Genomic DNA, 21009 nt, shown 5'->3' on the forward strand with positions numbered 1-21009 from the left:
ATATTTATTTTGCAAAAACATACTCAGAAGTCTTTTTAAATCTAAAGTCTTTAGATTCTCTAAATTCTAAAGCCAAGTACAAGTTATAAGGGGAAAAGAGCTTGATGTTTCCTGCTCATATTCCTCTATAAGTGTAAACACGTTGTTTCAGGTTTGGGGAGAATAGAGTAAATTGACCGATAGCGCCATCTGCTGTTTTGGAAGAGGAAGTTGCTCCATTGCATTTGTGAGAAAATCTGTCTGTACACGTGTGAGAAAGCCAAGTTTAGCTCATAAAGAAAATATATATATTTGCAACATACAATGCATATATTTGTTATACCTTTGCATTTTCTCTCAAATTGACTTTTGTTTGTGCATATTATTTTTTGTTTGTTTAAAAGTCGATTTTTTTTCTTTGCAGACAGATTCTGTTTGTTTGCAAAATGCTGGATTTATTTGTTTAATTTTGGCACATAAATAACTCCATAATGATCTAGTAATGACAGTTATTCTGATTTGCATGTCTTTGGACTGTGGGAGGAAACTAAAGAACCTGGAGGAAATATATACTTTATATAGAATGTAACGGGTGTATTCAATGGCCATGTGAGAGAATAGAACAGTTAATGGTTAAAATTATTTCAGCATTTTTTAGACACCCTTATCCAGAGTGACTTTTTTTTTTTTTTTTTTTTTAATCTCATTATACATCTATCAGTTATTGCTTTGCTCAAGGGACCAAGAGTGGCAATTTAGTGGTTGTCGGTTTGAACATGGAATTCTTTAGACTGTAGACCAATGCCTTAACCACTGAGCTACCTCTGTACTATTTATAAATAAATAAAGTTGTTATATCAGCCTGGATGACCTAATAATATTTAGGCAAAACATTTTTGTAACTTATTCCTGTGCTGCTCCTCCAGTGCGAAAGGGGGCGCTGTTTCCGAATTGATCCTTAGATAAGTTCGTCTCCCTCACGAACAGGAAATTTTGAAATTATGATTGGACTTCCGAACAATTAAAAGACATATTATTAAAAGCGATATATTTGAATAAACTGGTTAAACAAACGTTTCCGTATTTACTCGCTGTAATGAATGACCCTCGTATTATTAATACACAGTGGTTGCTAAGGTGATCTGAAGGCTTTCTGATCCGGCCAATCCTCGAGCTGTGTTGCGGAATTTCATCCAATCCGGTTGCGTCGTGGTTTAAAGAGGCGGGGTTTGTTGCGGGACTGTAGTGGAGATTGACACGCCCCCTAGCATGACGGACAAAATGGACGCGCTGGGAGTTTATCTGTGCGCGCGCGTGGAAGTTCTGCAGCGCTGTTTGTTGGTGTAAAATCTCGTACGATAAAAAGCGTAAATATTTGTAATTATAACGATTTAAAATCCAAAAAAAAAAATAAGGCTGGGACGCATGCAGATGCCGTTTTCCTGCGGTTTGGCCACCTGGACGAGCAGCTTGCCGATGGTAATCCTTATTAGAATCGGGTGAAATGATCAACATTAGCATGTTAGCATCATCCTGTTCACGTGCAGGACACAAACATGTCGTAATGGTTAATAATAGTTAATAAGGAAACATTTTGCAGAAAGGCGTAACGAATTGGTTAGCTAGTTAGCCGTTAGCTGTTAGCTTATTAGCTGAGGTAAACATTAGACGAAGAACGCGAGGTTATATAAATTTTTATTTGTTTATTGCTAGCTTGAATTGTTGATTACTGTGCTGATATGTGTTTATTACTTTAAAGTATAATTTTTTATACACTGTAGGTTAGTATATTGTCAGATTTTAGCGTGAAAGATTACAGGAACGTCAAACCACGCCTCTTTTTAATCCAGGATTAAGATATAAGACACGCACATTTATTTAATGTAAATTATACAGGCCACGCCCATTTCACTTTTTTTTCACAACGTTGTTGGTGGTTAAAGAGTTTGTAGAAATAGTTTAAATGTTAAATCTAAAAATAATCCTCTGATCTTAATGTAATCAGTGATATTATTATTATTATTGTTATTATTATTTGAGGTTGAAGCCCACGTCCATGTCTGTGTGTCTCTCTGTACAGCAGAACTCTCTGTCTAACTTATTAATACAAAGAAATCCCATTCTGTAAGGTTGAGTATCTTACGCCTTGTTTACACTAAGTTGTCCTTCTTTGGTGGTCAGACAAATACACTCCCTGTTCGGTAATCGGAGAGTGAATCACAGATGAGAAATGGAAAAAGTAGATAAAAGGATAAAGATGAAGTTTTGTCTTAAAACCACTCCAGTGTGTTAAAATTCACTTATACCACTTCAGCGCTGTTATTTCAGCCAAAGTAAAAATATAAACTAATCCCAGTAAAAATATTCACTTTATCTTTTCTAATTAATATCTATTGGTCCAGGTGTTTGTTTACATTGAGCGAGTAGCGCATTATTACCTTTTTTTTTAAGTAGATTATTAAATAAATCTGACGCATAACTGTTCATAACATCACTTTTACTCAACAATTAGTTTTCAGTTACAGTGCAAAAGATTCATTCAATTATGTCTAGACAGTAGTTTTTCTGAGACTTGTTTTGCGTCCTAAAAAAGTATGAAATATAAAAGATATTATTGAATGAGTGAGTTCTGACCTAGTGTACAGACATAACCTTTCTTTTATTTATTTAGATGTATTCCAACATGGAGTAGAGATGGAGAAGCCGCAGATGGATGATCCGTCCTCCAAAGAGACCACTAAAACCTGGGGCTTCCGCAGGAGCACGATAGCCAGACGGGAGTTTATTGAAGAAATCGGAAACCTGGACCTCGTCACGTTGACGCCGCGACGGAACGCACGCCAGGGCCCGAGGGGCAGAGGGAGAGGACGAGGGCGGGGCAAGCAGGCGAGCGAGACTACTTTAAATCCGACAAAAAGAGCACGAGGAGGTAGAAAAGCTGTCCGGGCAAGCCTCAAACCTGAGCCTGATTTGGAGGTTTTACAGACCACTTCTCATCCACCAAAGACTGCGTCGGACACGGAGGCGTCTGACAGCGATGACCTCACGCTCAGGGAGCTTCAAGAGAGAGCCAGGAAGCGTCAAAAATCAGAAGAGGGCTCTAAAGGAAGTCCAGGGACTGTGGATTTAACCGCTGAGACTGTTAATGATGATGATGATGATAATCGGTCATGTGATCTTCTACAGTCAGAAGAAAGTGTGTCTTCGCTCTTCGATCGATTGGCCACCAGTTCTTTGGAAAACTGGAAATCGGAACGAGACGTCCAGCTCGAGGAAGACGAGGAACGGGACGGAGAGCGGAACGATGCTGACGAGTCTTCAGACGCTGATGGAGAGTACAGCGACCCTAACGCTGTCTACTGTATTTGCAGACAGAAGCACAATAATAGGCAAGTACCATATCGTTGTAGCGCATTTTTATATGTCTTAACATTTCCGAATCAAGTCTTTATTTTTATTTATTTTTTTTTTAAACTGATATTTTCAGTTCATGCTTGATCTGAAGTTCTGATACATCCTAATATTCAGTAATGTCTTAACATTAACAAACCTCTGGATACTGCTAATGGTTTGAAATTCTGGGCCGTAGTGTACGTTGTCTAACTAATTAACAGGTAATGCGATCAGGACTTCTTTCACAATTAATGATCAATTAATGATCCGATACAGAATCGTTACATCTGGCGTCATCTTTATTGTAAACGGTTTTGAGGTCAGTGTGGTAATACGTCAATCATCACACAAAAGAATCGTGATTTATAACTGAAACATTAAAAAAATATTAATTGTTACATAGTCAGACCTTAGTCCAATCAGATTAATCTATTAGATCTTTTATGTCAGTAAACAGAACTGGCAGTAAACAAAATTGCTTTATTTAATTCTTCTTTAATTGACTTGACTTTTTGCTTCAATACTATCCTTATTGATATAATTGCAAACACAAAAACATGACCTCTGCAGGGACGTTCTTTAATAATTGAGCACATACGCTGGTCAGAACTATGACCTAACCCCTGGACAGCTTGGGAGGTCAGGACACATTTGTGTTTGATTGAGCTGAAAAGCATTGCATACATCATTTGGTTAGTAAATGGAGAGAGATTTGAATTCCCTCCCCCCAAATGTGAGGTTGTGTTCTTAGTACTGATGTTCTGAAAACTAGTTTCTCTTTTGATAAAGGATGAATAAGTGTTATAGTCCTGACAGAAGATGCTTTCTTATGTGATCTTTTTTTTTTTAAAGCAACATTTTTTCCCCCATGTTTTTATCAAACTTTGTGCTTTAGAGTGCGGTTGCTTCATCTCGGGGACATGTTAACTAAACCGAGAAAACACAGTCAATCTCATGACCCCTGGGTGCTAATTGTAATTGATTTGTACTGAGTTCAGGAACTATCGCTCCCCGCTGTACTTAAGTATTTTGAGTCTCTGCTACAACAGATGGCAGCATGGCACCGATTTGGTTTGTGAGTCACCATTAAACACAAAGACAAGTAAAAAAATAAAGTTGCATGCAATGATTAGCGGGCCCAAGCCACCCGGGTGCACCAAAAAGACAGTGGCACATGCATTTAAAGGGGACATGCCAATACCATTATGATATAATTTTAGAAAAAAAGGAAATTTATGTTTAGACCTTCAAAAAGCCCCAGATACTGGGGAAAAAAAGCATCACACTATGATGTCACTCAATTTGATGATGTCATATTGCTTGGTTCAATCCTCCCGCTATGCTTTATAATATATCGATGTTTCAGAAAAATCGTCAGGTGTAACGCTCTCATAGCATTACAGAACATTAGTATAATATTATCATGTATGCAGCAATATCCAGTGATGTTATTCTGATTATGTACAGGAAGTCCCCGATTCCCCGAGTTACAGATTCCCCGAGTTACAGATTCCCCGTAAATAGACTGTGGTTCTACGAACCTTCATAGATACGAACAAACCAACGAAATAGATCACATGTATTGTACAAAGAAAAATACACTGCAGTGCACCAGTAAGCAATATTCACAATTATATATAATATTTTCAGTTTATTATACACAATATTGTGTGTGTGTTTGGGAGGGTGCTGAAGAAATAAGTCAGCCTTATTGTGATTTCATTTAATCAGTCCAGGAGCACAATGATTAAATGGCGTCCTTTCCCTTGTGATTTAAATAGTAATTCTGTTTGGATTTTGTTAGAATTTAAAACAAACTTTTACCAACAGATGAACAGATTAGAGCTGCAACCTCAAATACAAACACATATGAATTAAATATAAATACATTAATGTTTGCCCTGGTACTTCCGCACAGGAGTTCCTCACTGCATATAACAGTAGGCATCGTCATCGGCAACTTTTGTGTCATGTTGTGGGCGTGTCACAGAATGTAACAGTAGGTAGCGCCGTCATCGACTGTAACAGTAGACAACATCTTCTACGGTGAAAACGAGCATGTCAGGCTGAGCTTAGAGCTTCTAAAACCCCGGATCAGACTGGGACACACCCACAGCGATAGTCGAGTCACAGGTGTCAGGATCTGAACACGGGTAAATCTCTTAACGTTTTTCTTTTTATTAAATAAATTGCTACATAAAAAAAATCACGGTACATAACTGAATTATTTCTTCTCCATCTCTGTCAAATAAATCAATACAATTAAAATTTAAGTGTATAAATTATAATTAACATATTATATTGAAACATTTTAAATATTAAATATTAAAAAAATGATATATTTAATAGCTTTTAAAATCTTTTTTTTATGTTCTATTATTTTATTCCAAGAGTAAACAACTAAATGAGACTTATTGAGCCTTTAAGCCTGCTCACTGAGTTTAATGAGTGTTTTGACAGATTTAATTTGTATTATTTGTTGGTGCATATCAGAGCAGCGGCTATGAAATAAATAAATCATGCAAGTAAATAAATTCTTAAGCACATGATATAAATGAATACTTGCATCATTAAGTAAAACACTTAAATAGCCATTAAATAACTTGATTTTAAATATGTTTTAATTTAAAATAAAAAAAATCATTAATGAGGTATACTTTTAATTCTTTACTAAGAAGTTTACAACCACCTAATGATGATCTGGTAATCAGAAAATGTAATCAATATTATTACATCATAGTGTAAATTAAAAGTTGATGCTTCTTCAGAGTCACATTCCACCTCGTGCTTTTTGTCATAGTGACACGCCCAAAATATACAATACTAAAAATTAATAGACAATGTTACCTTTTTGTCATCTGTGAGTTTATTTCTCCAGAAAGATACACACAATCAGCGTGTTGATTTAACACGGTGTACATGTATGCAAGTGAAAGACTCTTTTCCATCAACTGCATCTCATCTTTTAAAGTGGAAGAACTTGCACAATTGGTGGCTGACTAAATACTTTTTTGCCCCACTGTATATAACACTTAATTAATTGTCTTTGGTAGGCTGCTTAAAAACCCAGAAATAAAATTTTGACTTCAAGTTTAAAGTGTCTTGACTATCCAAGGAAGCACGGTTTGTGAAATTTAAGGGTTGTTTACCAAGACCAATGTTTAAAGCTATAGTTTGTCCATGATCTCTTTTTTGCAGCTCTTGTTTATTTTAAACATAATACATTCTCAAGCGTCATCGTAACAGTCAAAAACTTAGTAACGTGGCTATACGGTAATGCTAAATAATGTTTTTAATTAATTTTTTAAACAGTAAATTAGAGTTGAATAAGGCGAATGCTACAGTACTTTGCTAATTAACATCTACACTGAAATGTTTCCTCACTAACGACCAATGTAGGGAATGATCGTTGTATTCCACTGTATATTCCAGTCAACTCAACTCGTTTGGGGGATGGCAGTTTTTGGGAAGAGGACAGAGATTTAGTCGACCGGATTGGTACGCTTTATTTGTATCAAAGGCGTATAAGACTCACTTTGTCAGACTTAAGAACAAATCCGACTTACGGCAGAACTTGTAAGTCAGGGAAAAGCTGGACAAATAAACAGATTTCGGAGAAGCTCAGTTTTAGCATCCCACCAATTGGGTTACAAGTTGACAGTCAAGAGAGGTAAAAAAAAAAAAAAAAACCTGCAGGACAAAGTGCTGATGAGCAATGTGAGAATATGAATAGATTTATTGTTGTTTTAAGAAATGATCCGAATCTAATACCTCTTTGAACTTTTGAACTTCACACTTTTAAATGCAAATCTTCCTTTTTTAGGTTCATGATCTGTTGTGACCGATGTCACGAGTGGTTCCACGGTGACTGTGTGGGCATCAGCCAGGCTCGTGGTCGTCTCCTGGAAAAGAACGGAGAGGATTATATCTGCCCGTCCTGCTCTCCATGCCAAAGTCCCATCAGCATCGTGGAACAGCATCCTCCACTCTCTAAACCGGCCCTGAGCTCCTCTTCCGAGAGTTTGTTCACGTCGTCGGCCGGAGAAGAAAGACCCAGCGAGGATGAGGGCATCAAAGGGAAGATCAGGAAGTCGGGCATTCGCAGCATTAAGAGGAGAATCAAGATCTTCCAGCGGGTAACATGGCTTAGTTTTGCTGAAATGATTAAACAAGGACAGACGAAATCAACAGACCTATCGCTTCTCATCTCTCTCTCTCTCTCTCTCTCTCTCTCTCTCTCTCCTCATTTTTTATTTTTCTTTGGAAAATGAGTTTAAAAATGAAACTTTTCAACAATCTAACAACTCCTAATATTTATTTTCGGTAAATAAACTTATTAATTCCAGTTTATTAATAAGTATTTATATATAGAATAGGTTATCAGATGTTTTCAAACCTTGTGATGATCATTTTTTTTTCGCCGTCTTTCCATTGTATCTTCTTGTTTTTTTCACCCTGTTCTTTGGTTCTGTGATCTGAGCTCTGAGTGTTATCCCAGGTGGAGATCATTGAAGAACCACCAGAACCCATACACCAAGCCGCAGTGAGGGAGCAGAATGTGTCCGAGGACGCGGTTAAAGAGCGAGAGGACGCGGTGGACAAGGTTAAGAGGAATCCTGCCGTGCCTAAGTGTATCGGTCCAGGCTGTAGTAATGACGCTTTGCCTGAATCGGTGTACTGCGGCCATCAGTGCATCATCCAGCACGCCGCAGTGGCCATGCACGGTCTCTCAGAGCCCAAAGAGCAGCCCGAGGTCAAAGCCAAGCCTGCGCCCAAACCCACGCTGAAGGTAAACCAACACCCTGACACTGCTCTCCACCTGATGTGTGTGTCGGTATCTTTTTAAAAAATACTAAAAAACACGCTAGTAACGTTTATACCCAAGTGCGCTGGGATTCTGGTTGATCAGCTTTTTATAACAGCTTGTTTTACTTGCGTTGTAACAACAATGATTTTTTTTTATGGAAGGAGTCTCCAGTGTCAGGAAAATTACACTTTAATGAACTTTATTAAGAGTGAGAGAATGGTGAGGAATCGCCTCTTTATTACATGGAAATGGGGTTTCATGGAAACATTAGGAATGACATGATACGATGATATAATGATATTCTGCTGTGTATTGCGATTCTTTAAGCATCATGGTTTTATAAGTATTACAATATTTATAATTTTTTTTTCTGATTTTGTTTCATCAAAATTGAATAATTCACTCCTACCACACAGGATGCTGCAATGTAGTTTAGAGAGGATTATAGATAAACTGCAACATTTTACCAACTTAAATGCAAACATATATACGTTACAGTTTAATAAAAAAAGATAAATCGCTTTTGGAATCAGTGTGGCTATGTATGGCCACATAAAAGAATCACTAATTTAATTTTTTATTTTTTATTTACTGAGTTTTTTTTACACAGGTTAGTTGTGTTGAGGTTAAAATATCTGTGTGTGTGTTACGTTGTCCTCTCTTGCAGAATAAATTTTTCAGTTATGTGTTTTTTGAATCTTTCCCAGAAACAAACCATATAAGTAAACGACTTGCTGTTTGCATACGGTTTTCAGATACACAATCTCGGAAAACTTTTTAAGAAGAAATCGGCAGAGAAGCCGGCCGAGGACGCGGATGGCGGATGTAAGGAGATGGGTTCGACTCCCGCTGCTTCTCCCACCTCTGACCCTGTTCACAAAGCAAAGGGGGAGCAGCAGCCCGCACCTGCCGCAATCGCTTCATCACAGTTTTACCGAGCCAGTATGTATCACACAGGGGTTTACAGCACACACACACACACACACACAGGTTCTTCTCACTCATACGCATACACTCACACACACACACACACACACCAGTCTGTGCGTCTGAGCATGTAAACAGAAAAAATTCCTTTAAAAAAATCCTTGGGGAAACAATAGGGCCCCTCACACACCATATGATGACATGGGGCTAATGTCATGGTGCTTTGGGCCTATTCGAAAAACTCATCATTTTAATATAACCACGCTACAGTTTTTTTTCCCTAAAAGGTAAGTAAAACATTCATAGATATATGTAATGTGTCTTTTCCAGGTGAGTATTAAATATCTAAAATAAAAATAAAGATCAAAAACAACACATGGGAAGAACTGCTATAGTGAAGACTGCTATTTTTTTGCCTAAGGCGTTTTCTTCCTCAAGTGCATAAATAACTTATCAATAGATTTAATAATAAGCTGCTGGTGTCAAACACTCTGATATAAAAACAACCAAACTTTCATCCATCACCTAAATACAGACCTTCTGATATCTGTTGGTTGTAATACGTCATCAACATAACAAGCTCTCCAAAACTGCACCATGGCCAACTCACTTCCTGATCACATTTAAATATTTCAAGCCTGTCACCCAGTCACAGGATCAAAAAGATCCAGGACACACTGAGCAGACCATATTTTACTCTTATCCCCTATATACAGGACATTTTAAGCTAATTTTAAGGTTTTGCTAAATCTGACTCATAGCATCAGATCAAAGAAAGTAACAGATTCTCAGGTCTGCCATTTGTGTAGGAATTTACATTTTAATATCAGACACATCAGTACATTTTTACACAATGACCTGACTAGTAATTCTTTAATGATAGACATGTGATTAGGTATTGACGCTGACTGGTAGGGGTAGCGCAGTGGTTAAGACGGGTTTCCATTTTAAACCCCAGCACCACCAAGTTGCTCCTGAGCAAGGCACTTAACTCTCAACTCTGATATATAATTTGATAAAAGTGTAATTCGCTCTCCTTAAAGGCGTCTCCCAAATGTCTCAAATGTATCCTCATTTTTAACCTGCTTGAGGGTCACACCTTCACTTTCACGTATCTCAATCTTCCCTTGAATTTCTGATAAGTTAAATAGCGAAAGCTATTATTTTATAATAGGGAACACATTTTTATTTCCTTATTATATATTTGCTCCAATTAGTTTTTTTGGGGGCACTTGATTGCATTTCAAACAACACACACACAAGGTATTATGATACCATGTTTGGTGCTTGCGGGGTTCCCACTAACAAGCCTAGAATAAACAATTTGAGTGAGCTAATGCACACTTTAAGTTGATTCATACTTTTTTAAATTGCAGGATGCTATAGAATGCACACCACACATATTAATTTGCTGGCTTAAAAAAAAATGCACCAAGCTTGCACAAACATGTTGTATTGATTTGTTTACTTACTTGGGACATGGTGGTGATAACAAAACAAACGCGGACATTACAGACAAAAAAGAAGAGGGAAGAAAAGGTGGAAAAATAAATATTAGTGCGTTTGCTTGGTGTGTTTTCTCAAAGATGGTGAAATGGCAAATCCCCAAAAAAGTGGCTGAGGGCTTCAGAAGTCGACATGGTCAAAATAATCAACAAAATTCCCTTTAGCTAGTGCCGAAGGGAACTATTTAAAGCACCAAAAGAAAAGAAACAGAAATACAACACACTACCCTTACTCCCTGACTAACCACAAAACCAAGGAAAGACAAAGTATAAACAAAATGGTACACACTTTATACTAAGCCACTATATACAGAATAATATGCAAATATATACAAAATGTATTTACAAAACGCCCAAATCCAAGGAGAGGAAATACAAATTGTGCAATTGGTTATACATGGAAAGGTCTATCAAATGCCAGTCAACATCAAAAGGGGCATCAGAGCGTAGTCAGAAAATGTAGCAGATACACAGTATCTCTTTCACATCAATCACAATGCCAATGCACGGGCTGCAGCAATATCGTCTGAAGGGCCTCTTAGTCTCCTGGTTCGCCAATTGATGGGTAGAAGGCGGGGTCAACAAGGTTAGAGCAACCAACCGATTTTAGTGACGGATTGCAGGAACCAGCCGATTGCAGGGGACAGGACCTGAAACATTAAGGGACACACCCTTATCTCACCACCAGCAGAGACGCGAAGAAAGAACAAAATTCAAATATAAACTCGGTATCGTAACAGACAACCGGGGCTGGGCGGTTCTTGATTGTCTTCATTTCCAAAATCTTGGTTATTTTGAATTCCTGTTTGTCTTAAATGCAAATGCTTCACTTTAGGCTGCAATATGTCCATTGTGTCTCTGGAAATCTATTCCAGTCCAATCTTGCAAAATTGCATGCAAAGTATAAACAACTTCAGTAGACACTACGCTGTTCACTATTATGCCACAAGTGAACCACTGGGCTGCAGACACTTGCACAAGACACATCAGGACTTTGTATGTCAGTGTTAGTCCTGCTCTGAGCAATGCAAGCTAGCTTTTGCTTGTAATCAGTTTTGCTGCACCTGAAAAGATCACACTTTTCCAAAGCCAAGGTTCGAAAAGAATGCAGAGTTCATGTATGACATCTGGACAACATCTGTACACCAGGAAACCAATTGTTCTTTATTTTTCTGCAACAGTTCTCTTCAGATCTGACATGTACGTTGAGTGGTCCTTGAACCAAAGTGACACAAATTTCCATGCACATTTCCAGATGTTAATCAAAAAACAGCAGAACATAAACACACGGAGATATAGAGAACCAAAACCCAATTAAAGAGCCAAACAAAGTGCTACACATTCTAGTTACAATTCAGGCTTAGATGTAGGAGTCTATCATAGGACCCCACACATTCACTCACTCATTCATGTGTAGGAGCAATTTCGAATAACCAATTCACCTACTAGCATTGTTGTGAAAACATTTACCCGGATAAATTAAGGAACCAAGAACGCTGGCGCTGCTCTTTCTGCTGTGCTACTGTCCACCCACACACGTATAAGTTTAACAATCCAGCCTTTGGTTGTCCTTCTCATGGTTAGTTGAGAACCTTTGAACAGTTAAGACAATAGCAGTATGAAAAACCATGTGGCACACTCGAAGGATGGATGCTCATGGTAAAATGGAATACCTCTTTACCAGCATATCCAAAACTCTGCATCAAGTTCACATACACTCCAAAAATCTGAACCTACAGCCGTGGATTTTTAAGGTCGTGAGAGATCCTGAAGCAGAACCGGGCCCTATGATTTAGTGCAGAAGCACCAGTGAAGATTTTTAATATTAGCCTGAGTAACAGCCAGTGGTGGGAAAAAACTTTGGTCATGTCTTTGGAGTTGGTCAGTGAAGTCCTTTTTTTATATACAGGTGATGCAATTGGTAAAGAAAAGGATTTAGAAACAAAATATTATATAAAAAGCCTTAAAAATACAATACATATATTACGCAAAACAAGATGTCATAACATTAAGGATTCCTAATAAATAAAGCTCTAAGAAATACAATATCGCTGCATATAAAAAGTGAAAAAAAAAAACAATAAAAAAACAAAACAATCTGTAAAACAATCTACCTTTTCCATTTTAAAGATTTTTGTCAATCCCATCAGGTTAGGAGTCGAATATAATCTACATGGCCAAAGGTTGTGAAAACTTGGCCGTCACACATGTGTAAACGGACACATTTCTTTTCCAAGCTGTTGCCTCAGAATTGGAAGTGCTCAATTGTATCGAATGTCTTATTCGCTGTACGCTGTAGCATTACAATTTTTCTTCACTGGAACCAAGAGGCCCAGACCCTGTTCCAGCATGACTGTCGTCTGAATGCAAGAACTCAAGTGTCCCGCAGAGTCCTGACCTCAACGAACACCTTTGGGATGAACTGGAACTCGATCTGCACCTATAAGGCCTCCTCACCCAACATCAGTGCCTGACCTCATTAATACCCTTGGCTGTAAGATCCCAACTTCCCACAGCCATACTTTAAATTCTGCTGGAAAATCTTCATGAAAGAGTGGCAACTAAATGGGAGTAAATCTGGAATTGTGTGTTCAACAAGCAAGTATCGGTATTATAGTCAGGGGTACACGCAAGTGAAGCTATACTAAAACAAGAAACCATGCTGGATTAGAAGATGGATAACACAATGACAGCTGAATCAAAGTCAATAAATACAGACAATAGAACTTTACAAAAAATACAGAAAACTGTCTGAACGTTGCATCATGTCAACTGTATGACGATTTAGCTTAAATGGAAACGTTCCACTACTCATCCATGTAGTTTCTTCAGTCAATACAGATAACTGGTTTTACAATAAACTGGTCATAATCCTCTTAATAAAAATAGAGCAATGTTTTATTTTTCAAAACAGCTCATGAGATCAGTAAATATGTTTATAACATTGCCCGGTTTGACCATCGACTGCAAAATTGTCAAAAGAGTGCTTTATGTAATAGACGTCTCTGGAAAAATCATTGCTTTGGATGCTTCTTTGTTTATCCCTAAAACAAATAATATTGGATCTTTAAAACATAGGTTTTGCTTCAAATGAAGTTGTTTTCCCAAGTAGTTATTATGTAGAACTTAGAAATGGTGAGGTTTATTTGGGAAGGTTAACATAAAGGTCCCCAGGATGAAGGTCCTCCTGAGTTGGTTGAGAAGTTGCAAAGCGTGTTCAAAGCTTTATTGCGACTACAGATTAAAACGTGAAATAAAAACAAGATTTGATCAGTTTAACACATTTCTTGGCCCCAGTGGTAGGTTTCTTGCATACCATGCAGAAGGCCCAGCTGCAGTTTCCACGCAATGCCCAAAGCTCAGCCGCTGATGCAGTGCCGGTCCCAAGTCTGGGTTAAATGGGAGGGAAGTTCATCCAGCGTAAAACCTGTGTGCGCATCGGATTGCTGTGGCGACCACTTGACAGAAGCAGATGAAAGACTAACAACATTGTATGGATCTAAGCTGCTCTAAAACATATTTTAAGCTATTTTCCATAACATCACTGCTGCTCGGTTAGTGAATGTGTTGTCCATGGGAATTTTTTCTCAGACATCGACAAAAAACAACCATGTGGTATGAAGTGACAGTGGCGCTTATGTACCTCTTTGCATGGTCCTGGGGCAAAAATCAAAGCAGCAAATGAACATCAATAGATCCCATTGATCTGAAAACCTTTTCTCATAAACACTTAGTAATCATTGTTTGCTAATAAAAGTCGATCATCTGAATGTACGACCCCACCGATGTGAACTTGCATCCTGAAATGCACATTTTTAATACATTAACGTATCGTGGTCTTAAATAATTTAGTTTTTAATAGAAAATGATCAACATTTGTCACAGTATTTTGCAGTGTCATTTCCCAGGAAATTCTCTCATGCATTCATCCCCAAAAATTCTAGTCCTGCATTAGTCCAAATAGCATTCAGTTATTGTAATATAGTAATTCAGTAAACACACGCAAAGCCCAACAACAATACAACTGTAACCACAAAACCGACTTCATAAATGCCTTCACCAACACCATCTACTGTTTCTCCAGTCTTCTTCCCACATAAAATCTCATGTTCTGGCTTTGGTGAAAGCCTTGCAGTTCAGAACTTAAACCTTTTTATATTTTTATTGCATTACCACCACACACTTGATTACAGATCAAGAAAGCATATGAATGTATATATGTGGAATGATGCGACTTCCTGGCATACCGTAAAACATCGGAACCTTCTCAGCATGTACAGGACATATGGGCATCTCCACACCTTTGTTGAAAATAAGGAAAAGCTCCTCCTCCTTGTCCTTAAATCCGCTTGAGTTTTTAAGTCAAAATGAGTTCACACCACACCACAGATCTGTTCGCTGTCCTCCACCTCTGAAACATTAAGTTTTAGGATTTATAGTTTGGTTATTGTCAGTTAACCATCACTGACTTGGCATTTTTGGGCTCGCACTGTCTTATTTGGGCTATAGACTGTCTTATTGTCTATACCGCTTTATCCTGTATACAGGGCTGCAGGGGGCCTGGAGCCTATCCCAGGAGACTTGGGGCACAAGGCAGTGTCCTGGACAGGGTGGCAATTTATCACAGGGCACACACACACACACACACACACACACACACACACACACACACACACACACACACACACACACTCTTACATGCTTATTCACACAGTATGGGCAACCTAATCTGCATGTCTTTGTACAGTGGGAAAAAACTCACCAAGTACAGGGAGAACATGTAAACTCCATGCACATGGACCAGAGGCAAGAATCAAACACAGATAGTGCTAACCACTAAGCTACTCAGCCGCCTAAACACTACTCAGTGCTAGTGCTAACCACCAAGCTACTCAGCCGCCTGAACACTGACTTACTCACTCACTGCCTATTCGGATGACAGGGTTGTCGGGGTGGCCTGGATCCATGAGGCAGAGTACACGCACAAACACATGTTAGGCGCCTTTATTATTATTATAGTTCAATATTTTAAATGTTGATCTTTGACAGCTTGGTGTTCTACATGCATGTTCACATTGACGCATTTAAAAATCCTTACCATTATGAGAAGTAAAGACACACTGCTTGTCTGGTTTGATGTGGTGTTTGCCAGCAATAATAGCTAAGCTAAAATCTGTTGATTATTTGAGAACTGACATTACATCTTTAATCTTTTACATCAACATTTGGCAGCAACAAATATTTTATGACCAAACCCTTCGGTTGTCAGTTTATCAGGTACATCTACCTTGTTTCTCTATTCGCTTGGTGCAAAAATAGAATGTGTTAAGCGCAGTTGCTAATGAATTTCTGGCACTTAAAACATCAGGCTAAATGGTTTAAAAGTGCTGCATAAACATCAATGACGTCAGTTGGTGGTGGAGTCCGTATGGGGGCCAAGAAGATCTGACGATGAGTCCCAGGAGAAAGCAGGATATAAACTAAAATTCTGGAAACGGCGAGACATGCAGTGAAGAAATGGCAGTGGATTCATGGCAGTCATCCAGGCAAGACTGGAATCAGCCAAACACTTCAATTTATCATTTTTTTTAAAAAAAAGATCGAGACTTTTTAATTTTACACTTTAGGGAAATGCTTATGATAGTTGTTCCACAGTTCCAACTTGTCCTTATGTGTTTTAACACCCAGCTGTGCCTGAGATGCTGAGTTAAATCTGCGTCTAGTCGGTGGTTATTTTTCGTTCAGTTAGTTTTTTCATTTGCTGTTTTATTATTGCATTTTAGTCAAGGCTTCTTACTTCTCACAGGGTTTCAAACCCAGCTTCTGAAGTCACAATTACAATATATTGCAGCCATTTCCTCATCAGAGTAGAGAGATTAACAAAAGGCAAAGGTCCAGAAACAGGTCTGGGCTTCACTGATCTGGGAAGCTCACTGCTCCCCTCTAGTGGTGATTATTGTTCTCCATTGTCTGAACATGAGTGAGAGTACACCTTTTCAAATTTTTGTTGATGCATGCTCAACATACAATGCATAACTGTTTATTTATTAATGTGCAAGTAACATAAGACTGTGTACAAGAAGTTGTCATTTAGTTATATTTTAGATATATTTTTCCCACTTCTTCATTTCAACACTTCATAAAACCCCATGTTTCACAGAGCTTACATGTACAGCACTACATGGAGAGGAATTCTCTTTTTGCATGGTAGAACCTCTTGGAAAGCTATTAACCCTTTATTATACAAGGAGTTATTAGGAAAGTATTTTTATGTTCAGCAGTAAATAGTAGAAGACAGTGCTATGTGCATGACACAAAAGCAGCTAATTATGTTTTTAAGCTTACAAAAAAAAAAGCTTTTTCTGCTTTAAGCTTTTTCTGCTGGGTTACAACTGAATGTTGGCTTTGTAGTCAAGTTATGGTTAATGTTCTTTTTCTTTGATATTCTCCGTGTGAAAAATTTCACACCAGGCTGCATGGACTGTAAATTTGCAGCTTAATCAAAGATAATAAAACCTCATCTTAAAAAGAGAAAAACCTTTTGTGAGAGAAGTTATCTTTCACAGTGTGACTAAAATTGAGTTACACTTCCTGATCAAAAAGTCACTGAAGCAGAAGTGTTAAATTATGTTTAAGCAACGCTACATTACAATGACTGCAACTGTGTTAAGACCTGTCCAACATAAGATTAGTCTTTGGAGAGACGGAAAAGGGTCATGTGACCCGATAAGTCTAGATGGAACCTATTCCAGAGTGATGGGTGTGTCAGGGAAGCGGATGAAGCGATGCTCCCATCATGCATAGTGTCCACTGTACAAGCCTCTGGAGACAGTGTTATGATCTGGAATTGCTTCAGCTGCTCAGGTCTAGACTCAGCAATGTTATGTGGCAACAAAAACTCTGACCACCTGAATGTACTGAACAACCAGGTTATCACATCTATGGAGTTTTTTCTTTCCTGATGGCACACGCCATATTCCAGGACTCAGGAGTGTGGCAGAGTGGCTCAGGGAGCATAAGGAATCATGGTCACACATGAATCCCCCACCAGCACTGTGTGCTGTAATTAAAGCTAAAACTAAATATTAATTTGTAGTTTTTTTTTTGTCCAAGTAGTGTATTTAGTAAGAACCCACAGGCCTGAAGTTGCACCAGCGCAATCACTTTAAGTATTTTAAATATAATAAAAAAATAAAATACTATTTAATTAAGTAAAAAAAAAACATTTCCCCATTCAGAATTGGGTTTTAGGTTTATAGTTTTATTTGGGGACTTGAAAAGCATTTGCCATGTTATTAAATATCCATTTGTTTTTTTCCGTGATTTTAGTCGCTTATTTGTACTTTATTTTAGCAGTAATTTAATTAGCCATAAATGCTGATCATTAAACCATAAAGTTTGTTTTTTTCAAAAATGTTTTGCTTTTTATCGTAATTTGAGTTTAGATAAAAATTAGATAAAAAAAAATAAAGATTTGTATGTGAGATTATAGGGTGTATGCAGCAGATTTAAACAGGATGTCAACTGTCCTATATATATATATATATATATATATATATATATATTATATATATTTTTTTTTTTTAATTAATTTTCCATTAAGAATTTCATTGTCCAGATTGTCTTTCTTTACAGTGATTGCCTTTGTTACAAATTAATGTGTGTTCAGCTCTACATACAGATCAATTACGTTTCCAAATTAGGATTCACTTTACTTTTAGATGGGTCCGTGAGTGAACCGTACAGTATCCAAATTTTTTTTTTTTTCTCTCAACCATCAATAGGAAGAGACCATCAGGATCACCTGATGCGATGGTACAATATGTTACAGAGAAGTCTTTAACGTAATCACATTTGCTAGCCTATTAAACCAGTAAGTGTAAGAGCAAAAAGAGTAAATCTAATTTATCTCGCAAGTCTGATCTTTACGACTGACTATCCATCCCTGTTATTTAAAAGTGATCAGTTCAGATTTTTCTTTGTTCAGACTGTAGGCCCAAATCCAACATGTGGTCAACCTGCCTTTATTGGATTCTGTGGTAACAATGCTGGAGCCTCTAATACAGTACTATATTTTCCCTTATTCCACCCTGTTTCTGTACATTCCCTCTCGCTTTGCCTGTACTGACCAAACACAAAACCCACAAAGTGCTGTCTGGTTGCAAGTCACAAAAAGAACAGTTTGATTAAAATCTGATTTAAACGAATAGAGCATCCAGGCTGAGCCACGGCTTCAAAAATTCAATCTAAATCTGATCTTAAACCACCTCTGGATGTGGTTCAGATCAGCTTAGTAAAAATCAGATTCAGTTCTTTTTTATTTTTGTTGTTTTTTTTGTAACTGTTCGAACTACATGAAAGCAACCAGCTTCCAAACTGATTTAGTCTGGATTGGCAACAAATCGGATTTGGGCTGGCAGTCAAGGCCTTAGTTACCATATAGATATTAGAGCGCTGGTTATTGTCTAATCCCAGGTACTTAACCTTATACAGTTGCTGTCACTTGTGCTGTCATAACAAGTTGACTGTAGCTTTTACGGTCAAGGTGTACAGTCATGGCCTGTACAAAAGTTGCTGCTTAAGTTTTTATAATAGCAATTTGCATATACTCCAGAATGTTATGAAGAGTAATCATATAAATTGCATAGTCCTTCTTTGCCATAAAAAATTAACTCAATCCCCAAAAAACCTTTCCACTGCATTTCATTGCTGTCATTAAAGGACCTGCTGAGATAATTTCAGTAATCGTCTTGTTAACTCAGGTGAGAATGTTGATGAGAACAAGGCTGGAGATCAGTATGTCAGGCTGATTGGGTTAGAATGGCAGACTTCTTGACCATGTTAACCATGGTGACCTGCATGCAGCCATCATTGCGTTGCATAAAAATGGCTTCACAGGCAAGGATATTGTGGCTACTAAGATTGAACCTAAATCAACAATTTATAGGATCATCAAAAACTTCAAGGAAAGTGGTTCAATTCTTGTTAAGAAGGCTTCAGGGCGTCCAAGAAAGTCCAGCAAGCGCCAGGATCGTCTCCTAAAGAGGATTCAGCTGCGGAATCGGAGTGCCACCAGTGCAAAGCTTGCTCAGGAATGGCAGCAGGCAGGTGTGAGCGCATCTGCACGCATAGTGAGGCGAAGACTTTTGGAAGATGGCCTGGTGTCAAGAAAGGCAGCAAAGAAGCCACTTCTCTCCAAAAAAAAAAACATCAGGGACAGATTGATCTTCTGCAAAAAGGATGGTGAATGGACTGCTGAGGACTAGGGCAAAGTAATATACTGCGAATAAGCCTCTTTCCGATTGTTTGGGGCATCTGGAAAAAGACTTGTCCGGAGAAGAAAAGGTGAGCGATACCATCAGTCCTGTGTCATGCCAATGTCAATCCTTAAGAGGCGGGTGGACAAACAAAAACCCACGAATTCTGACAAACTCCAAGAAGTGATTATGAAAGAATGGGTTGCTATCAGTGAGGATTTGGCGCAGAAGTCGAATTGCAAAGATCCTGAAAAAGAAGGGTCAACACTGCAAATACTGACAAATACTTGTCCTTAAACAAGCCTGATTAAATTATTGGTTAAACACACATCACATTTTATTTTTTATTCCCAGGTTCCATATATTGACAGACTCGTACAAGTAAGAAGGAGAAGGCATTGATTTTCTTATAACATTGTAAGACTTGTTATATTAGTTTCTTTTTTCATTTATCTCAGGTAAATGAAATATATAATTAATTAATGTAAATATATATTTACACCAATGCACAACTTTAACCCAATTACAGTCCCCAAAAATAAAAAGTCCTAAAGCTAAGAAAGTATGTTTTTAATACATTTGAGTACCGTTCTTGAGGGAGTTCTCTACAGGCCCAGACCTTCTGATCATCAGGATTAACAGACCTCCTGCTTCAGCTTAGTGAAATGCTCTGGATGAGTGCTTCAGGATACACAGGAGCTAAATTTATTCAGAGCTTTAAATTCCATAATCAATACAGTGAGTGGGAACATAATATGCCTGCACCTCCAGGATTGGGGGTTTAAATCTTGCCTCTGAAGTCTGTGTGTGTGTGAGAGTTGGCATCTTCTCCTTTTCCTTGATGGCTTTCCTTTGTGTACTCAGAGTTTAAAGGATGTGGCGCAGGCCAATTGGTGTTTCCAAATTTCTCATAGTGTGTGATTATGTGCATGCACGCGCGCTATACCCAGTACAGTATATTTCAATTTGTATATTTCAATTTGTACAGTATATTTCTATTTTTATGCACATCATATTTCTATGTACAGTATATTTCTATTTTTATGCACATCATATTTCTATTTTTTAGTTCTATTTTTCCTAGCACATTTCTATTTTTATTTTTAGTTCTATTTTTTCCTAGTTTAATTTAATTTTTTAT

The 21009-nt window shown here is 37.8% G+C and overlaps 1 protein-coding gene across 1 annotated transcript in view; it reads left to right on the forward strand.

Moving 5' to 3' along the window:
* The first annotated feature begins 1263 nt into the window (after nucleotides 1–1263).
* si:ch73-181d5.4 (death-inducer obliterator 1) overlaps nucleotides 1264–21009 on the forward strand; it is a 29549-nt gene continuing 9803 nt past the window's right edge. Inside the window, exons 1-5 of the mRNA XM_053482329.1 lie at nucleotides 1264–1458; nucleotides 2651–3368; nucleotides 7196–7508; nucleotides 7871–8161; nucleotides 8935–9121. Coding sequence (XP_053338304.1) covers nucleotides 2674–3368; nucleotides 7196–7508; nucleotides 7871–8161; nucleotides 8935–9121 — 1486 coding nt within the window. The 5' untranslated portion in view covers nucleotides 1264–1458; nucleotides 2651–2673. The remainder of the gene's footprint in view (nucleotides 1459–2650; nucleotides 3369–7195; nucleotides 7509–7870; nucleotides 8162–8934; nucleotides 9122–21009) is intronic.

The sequence above is a fragment of the Clarias gariepinus genome, chromosome 22 (genome assembly GCF_024256425.1).
Source record: "Clarias gariepinus isolate MV-2021 ecotype Netherlands chromosome 22, CGAR_prim_01v2, whole genome shotgun sequence".
NCBI classification, from domain to species: Eukaryota; Metazoa; Chordata; class Actinopteri; order Siluriformes; family Clariidae; genus Clarias; species Clarias gariepinus.